The 3504-nt window shown below is 37.4% G+C and overlaps 1 protein-coding gene across 1 annotated transcript in view; it reads left to right on the forward strand.

Moving 5' to 3' along the window:
* ARSB (arylsulfatase B) overlaps positions 1 to 3504 on the forward strand; it is a 211053-nt gene that overhangs the window by 20771 nt on the left and 186778 nt on the right. Inside the window, exon 4 of the mRNA XM_011959357.1 lies at positions 2898 to 3105. Coding sequence (XP_011814747.1) covers positions 2898 to 3105 — 208 coding nt within the window. The remainder of the gene's footprint in view (positions 1 to 2897; positions 3106 to 3504) is intronic.

Raw genomic sequence — 3504 nt, forward strand, 5'->3', positions numbered from 1 at the left:
TGTCTCAAAAAAAAAAAAAGAACCTTTAATAATCATCCCCAAATCTTTTTTTCCCTTGTCATTGTTTCAGGAACTCCCCTGTCCCCCTTCCCAGCCATTGCCTTTAGTAATCAATTGCTGGCTGGGAATCTACTGCCCTCTTTGCCCTTTCTCTCCTTCACCAGGTGGTTGCCATGTTGCTGCTAATGACCTGGGTAAGAACATTTTCTCCTTAAGCTGTGGGCTCCCTCTCTCCCCACTGTATCCCCTACTCCCTGCCACTGTTAAGAGTCCAGATCAAAGTCACAAAATCTCATGTTTGCACTTGAGTGGGGTGGGGCCTCTGTTTCTCATACTCCAGCCTTTTGTTACCAGATGGAGTAGTCGGAAATTCTGATTTTTCCCCTAAAATTTTTTTATATAAAAACAGATTGATGTGATATTTCCCGATTTTTTAAAACTTTCTGTGGGCTGCAAATTGTTGTAGCTTTCCGATTTTTAATCCTATCCTCATCTGGACCTTGGCTGGTGGCTGGAGTTGGCTCAGTCTAGTGCTAAAGACCCAGATAGCAGTACCTAGAGCAGACCCATACTGCACTGTCAGGTCAGCGATGCACCTGCACTTCTTCCTTCCGGACGTCACAGCCAGGAACTTCATCACCCCCAGGCAAGGCATCTGTTGGGATGTCCTGCACCATGGTCTACACGAACATAGATGCTTCAGCATGACCATGCAGCTGGAGTAGAAGGTGTATGTGTCGAGGGGAAGCAGAGGCAGAACTGAAATGGTGTCAGAGGTTATAGAATAGACTTTTGGAGTGGGAATTTGGAATGTTTCCCCATGGAAGTAATGGAAGTATGGGTTCTACATTGTCATCATTTTCATGTCATCACCTGCCTCCTTAGTTTAATAGGTTTTAAAGCAATGACTTTGATATTTAGCAGTTATTTTTAACTTTTTGAGTGTAGGGAAAACGTATTTCTGAGTTCCAAAGACCTGAACAATAAGTAAACTTTTGGGGAGTCTATTTGAGCTCTATGTATGGATACTCCTTTCTGCATTACAAGGATGTGTAATATAAAATTTAAAACAACTTGTCAACAGTGAAGAATGAAATATGAACACCCCCGAAAGTCTGTTTCTAACCATTTTCATTCATTTATGAGATTTAAATGCCTCAGATACTTTAACAGAATTATATGTTTATTTTTGGGTTAAACTAGTTGTCTCTTTGAGGGTTTTCAACTCATTAAAGAATTCTGTAGGAGCACTATGAAGAGAATGCCTTCAGAAAGGCTCATTAAAATGCAGAAGCTGACCTGAAATACCACTAACGCTAAATGTTGCAAATTGATGTAAGTGGTAAAATAGAATCCGTGTGTCATACTTCTTAGTATCAGGAATTAAACTGGTCTTATGTTTGGTCCTACATCAAAGACTAACAAGGCATGGTGTTCACTTTTTTTCTCATAAAATATATTTTTTAAATATACTAAACCTCTTCTAAAAGATGAGGGCTTATTTTCAGCTAAAGCAAAAAGCTAAAGCATCTATTGGTACATATCCATATCGTAATAGTGGGTTTTTCCAATAGGAAATTGCTCTTCAATTAATGTGGAGTTGGACAAATCACACATATAACCTTTCTAAGCCTCAATTAACTCATCTGTAAAATTGCTATAACATAGGGTGGTTTCATTAAATGAGATAGAATATGTAAATTATTATCATGCTGTCTAGATTGTAGACAACATTTAATATGTGGTTGCCATTAGTGATATTATTTGTTTGGATTAGATCCATTGAGGCCGTTCTGGGACTCTGGCTTTTATTTACAATTTTTTGTCTTGTGTCTTTTGTTATGTTTTTTAATATCTTTATTGAGACAAAATTTACATACCATAAAATACACTCATTTAAAGATACAATTCATTAGTAAATTTTCAGAGTTATGCAACCATGACCACAATCTAAGTTTAAAACATTTTCATCATCCCCTGAAAAAAACCTTGTACCTGTTAGCAATCACTCACCATTCCTCTCCCCGACAATTTCCTACAGCCCCAGGCAACCACTCTCTGTCTCTATAGATTTGCCTATATTTCTGGACATTTCATGTCAATGAAATTGTATAATATGAGGACTTTTATGATTGATTCATTTCACTTAGTATAATGTTTTCAAGGTTTATCTATGTTGTAGTATATAAGAATACTTTATTTTATTTATTGCCGTATGTTGCTGAAAATATACCATATTTTGTTTTTCCATTCATCAATTGATAGATGTTTGTGTTGTTTCTACTCTTTGGCTATTATGAATAATGTTGCAATGAACATTCATGCAAGTTTTTGGGTGGATGTATGCTTTGATTTCTCTAGAAATGGAAATACTGGGTCATATGGTAACTCTATGTTTTGCAATTTCAGGAACTGCCAAAATGTTTCTTCAAAGTGGCTACGTGTGCCATTTTACATTCCTGCTAGTAATGAGTGACAGTTCCAATTTCTCCATATCCTCAACAATACTTGTTCTTTTCCATTTTTAAATTATCACCATCCTAGCAGATATGAAGTGTTACCTCATTGTGGTTTTAATTTGCATCTTAATAATGACTGATGATGTTGACTGTCTTTACATGTGTTATTGCCTTCTGTATATCCTCTCTGGAGAAATTGCTATTCAGATTCTTTGCCCATTTTGTAGTTGAGTTGTCTTTTTTCATTGAGTTGTACGCGTTCTTTATATATTTTGGAGATGAGTCCCTTATCATATATGTGATTCACAAATACTTTCAATTCTTTCTGTAGGTTGTCTTGATATTATTTTTATTAATGCATAAATCTGAACTGTCTTATCCTTCTATATTTAATGCTTCCATGTCCTCTTAACTGATTTGCACAAACTTTCTTTCCAGCCTCTGTTTCTCTACCTTGCTCTCCAGTCTGTGCATGAGCCCCTTCAGGTCCCTGAGGAATACCTAAAGCCATATGACTTTATCCAAGACAAGAACAGGCATCACTATGCAGGAATGGTGTCCCTTATGGATGAAGCAGTAGGAAATGTCACTGCAGCCTTGAAAAGCAGTGGGCTCTGGAACAACACGGTGTTCATCTTTTCTACAGGTAAGTCTGTTAATAGGAAAATCATCTCTTGGCAAAGAGATGGTATTCGATAGGTGGAATGAAGACAAATTGGAGCAGTTAGCATTGCCTTACTTAAATAAATGCAAACCACAATAGTGGAGACATGATAATAGTGAATGGAAAGATGTATCTAAGGAAAAAGAGTGATGGGCTTCCCCCTTTCCCTCAGATATCAAAATATTCTGGGGCTGTGGCTTGAAAACACATGTTCACTGACTGAGTATATATGAGTGGACATCACTCATATACAGGGCTGCTGGGTAGTGAATCCCTAGAGTGGCTTGTTCCCAGCTCTCTCTACAACCCAGATATCTTCTATGGCCACAACTCCTGCCAACTAGAAGGGTCTCGGTATCATTGCAAAGAGACAGATTGTGA

This window comes from Colobus angolensis, unplaced genomic scaffold (genome assembly GCF_000951035.1).
Source record: "Colobus angolensis palliatus isolate OR3802 unplaced genomic scaffold, Cang.pa_1.0 Scaffold49, whole genome shotgun sequence".
Taxonomy (NCBI): Eukaryota; Metazoa; Chordata; class Mammalia; order Primates; family Cercopithecidae; genus Colobus; species Colobus angolensis.